The sequence below is a fragment of the Tasmannia lanceolata genome, unplaced genomic scaffold (assembly GCF_043159265.1).
Source record: "Tasmannia lanceolata isolate RefF3 unplaced genomic scaffold, GAP_Taslan_0.1 ptg000018l, whole genome shotgun sequence".
Classification (NCBI taxonomy): Eukaryota; Viridiplantae; Streptophyta; class Magnoliopsida; order Canellales; family Winteraceae; genus Tasmannia; species Tasmannia lanceolata.
The window spans coordinates 56,711,535-56,714,704 of record NW_027518695.1 but is presented as its reverse complement, the minus strand read 5'-3'; the positions used below and the strand labels follow the sequence as shown (position 1 = coordinate 56,714,704).

The 3,170-nt window shown below is 42.5% G+C and overlaps 1 protein-coding gene across 1 annotated transcript; it reads right to left on the bottom strand.

Annotated features, from left to right (window-relative positions):
• Positions 1 to 2,452: 2,452 nt before the first annotated feature.
• Positions 2,453 to 2,806, bottom strand: LOC143850510 (uncharacterized). Its single transcript, XM_077359752.1, has one exon. The coding sequence runs from the start codon at positions 2,804 to 2,806 to the stop codon at positions 2,453 to 2,455; it is 354 nt and encodes a 117-aa protein (XP_077215867.1).
• Between the last annotated feature and the right edge of the window lie 364 nt (positions 2,807 to 3,170).

Here is a 3,170-nt window from a genome sequence, read left to right as displayed (position 1 = left end):
AGATCCTCCGTGCTCTTGTGACATAACACGAACCAACTCGCAAGCTAGATACTCCTCCTCTGTAACCTTTCACAAGTATTGATGCATCAATGTGCCACAGTCCAAGCAAAGGACGCAATTCGCGGAGGAATGAAGGGCTTCCATAGCCGCCATTTTGTCGACACCCTTTCTTCTCCCCCACAAATCTTTATAAAGAAACTCCTAACAGAGAAGGCCCCGTTGCTTTCTGGCATCCAAATCCATCTATCTGCTTTGTTTAGGGAGAGATACTGAGTAGAGAGTAGTTGGAGAAGTGGGGTAAGGGAACTAATTTCATTATCTTTTAAATTGCGGCGCATACGGATGTCCCAGAATACTTCTTGCTCCATCTCCCGCACTAAATAATCGGATACTCTTGCCTCACGGTTTGTTGACAGTTGAAATAGATCTGGAAATACAAGAGAGAGAGGTGATTCGCCGACCCATAGATCCATCCAGACCGCATCTCCCCTTCCTTCCTTGAATCTAACCCAAGGCCGGAATAATTCCCTAACAAAGATAATAGATCGCCATGCCCCAGACCCCTTCCTGCCCGACAAACCTTTAGTCTCTCAGTCCCCTCAACCTCGTCCATATTTTTCCCCAATAACCATATGCCATAACGACGCCTTCTCCACGACGAATCTCCAAAGCCATTTACCAAGTAAAGATTTATTTCTAGATCTATTCTTCCCAACACCTAAGCCCCCTTGCTTTCTTGGCTTGCAGACTTGCTGCCATTTTAATAGGTGTTTAAACTTCTTGTTCCCCCTTTCTCTTTCTTCCCATAGGAAGTCTCGTTGCACCTTTTCGATACAGGCACTCACCTTTGTTGGAATTTTGAATAACGACATATAATACACCGGCATATTGGCTAGTGCCGCTATAATAAGAGTAATACGCCCACCAAATGAGACACATTGCTTCTTCCAGGAGGCTAACCTTTTTTCAATTCTTGCCAGTACCGGATCCCATAAACTAAACTTAGGAATGCCAAAACCAAGAGGTAACCCGAGATAAGTAATTGGAAAAGAGCTTATCTCACACCCCAGAATTTCAGCGTGTTGCCTTACTGTTTCTTCATCCAAGTTCACCCTAGTAATGGTACTTTTTGAGAAATTAATCTTGAGCCCAAATGCCATCTCGAACCAGCGAAACACCTTCCTCAAATTATTCATGTAAGGTAAACCAACTTCCAAAAATATCAGAGTAATCATCCGCAAACTGAAGATGCGTGATTAACTCCGAATTTTTTGACACTGCAAGACCCCGTAAGAACCATTTTTCCTCCGCCACAGATAGAAGCCTACTGAGTGCTTCAACCACTATAATGAAAAGATATGGTGATAGTGGATCACCCTACCGGATGCCACGCGAGCTATTGAAAAAACCGTGTGGAGATCCATTTATGAGGATTGAAAAGGAGGCAGTTGATACACAAGAGCTCATTCACTTCCTCCATTTATCCCCAAAACCCATTTTGCTTAGTACAAGATCCAACATTTCCCAATCGACATGATTGTATTCCTTTTCCAAATCAATACGTGTGATTATACCACAGTCCCCCTGTCTTTTCATTGTATCCAAAACCTCATTTGCAATCAATACCCCATCTAGAATCTATCTTTTATAGACGAAAGCCCCCTGGAATTTGGAGATTACGTCGGCCATGGCTGTGCATATCCTCATAGCCAACACCTTTGAGACAAGTTTGTAGAGACTATGCACAAGACTGATATACCGAAAGTTTTTCAGTTCGGTAGCACCTTCCTTTCTGGGGACCAAAGTGATGAAGGTAGTATTGAGGCCCTTATTTGAATGCCCTTCCCATGGAATTCTTTGAAAAAATGCCAAACTTTCGATTTCATTGAATCCCAATACCGAATATAAAAGTCAACCGGGAATCCGTCCGGGCCAGGTGCCTTATCTTTCTTTAATGCCTGCAATGCCCGCTTCAATTTCCTCCATCGAAAAATCCCTTTCCATCCATCCCTTTTTATCCTCACTTATTCTTTTAAAAGATAAGTCGCCCAGTTTAGGCCTCCATTTATGAGAAGAGGTATAGAGTTTTCTGTAGAAGTTCACTATATAATCATAAATGCGAGATTTGTCCTCCACAAGCTCACCATCAATCAACAAGCAATTAATCGAGTTCACCCTCAGCCTTGCGTTGGCCATCTTATGAAAAAACTTTGAGTTTTTATCCCCCGCAGCAAGCCATACCACCCTCGATTTTGTCGCCACGATATCTCCTCCCTTCGAATTATTCCTTCATATTCAAATAAGATATCCACCCTGTGCTGCTTTTCCACGTCCAGGAGATAAAGATCAGCTTCTTTCTGTTCAAGGCCTTCCAGTTCCCTCAGAATATCTTCCTTTCGGCTATGTTTTAAACATCTATCCAGGGACACCCACGCCTTGATTTTATCCTTTATCACCCGAAGCTTTTGCAGATCACAAAGCCCGCCCACCCATTGATGCAAGCCGAGTTCCACCAATCCCCAATCTTCCCATCAAACTCTAAATCTTCGCACAGTGCCATGTCCCATTGAAATGGAGTAGGAGCACCAGAGAATTCACCGAGCTCCAACAAGAGTGGATTGTGGTCCGAGATAGGCCTGGGCAGAGCACGCTGGGAAATACTTGTATAGAGATCATCGCACTCCTTGGAAATCAAGATTCGATCAATGCGGGATTGGACAACGCGCTCCTGGTTATTCGTCCAGGTGAATTTTGCCCCTTCCAAAGGTAGGTCAATCAGCTCCCCATCAACAATTAACTCGGACATTTTCCGCATACTGACACTTTTCCTTTTGAAATTGTTCATTATATTGTGGGTGGCACTGCCCCAATTTCTTCTTTATCTTGCTCTAGATTTTATGTTATCATTGTGGATATTTTACCACTTTTTAATGGATAAACACTTACATTTTACCAAATTAACTATGATTTTCCTAATGAGACACAAATCCAATGTTTTTTTAATAGCAAAACAAATCCAATCTTCAATATATCTTTTCTCATTTTTCATACATTTAAAAAGCATGCCACTCAGATCAACCCCTTAAGAAGTGATGGTGGAGGTAATTACAGCTCCCAAGCCTTCCTAGACTTCTTCCTTTCTCATGACATACTTCAGAAGTTTCCCTATC

Excerpts from the sequence above, each read along its gene's own strand:
- LOC143850510 (XM_077359752.1), bottom strand. The coding sequence starts at position 2,806 with ATGTCCGAGTTAATTGTTGATGGGGAGCTGATTGACCTACCTTTGGAA.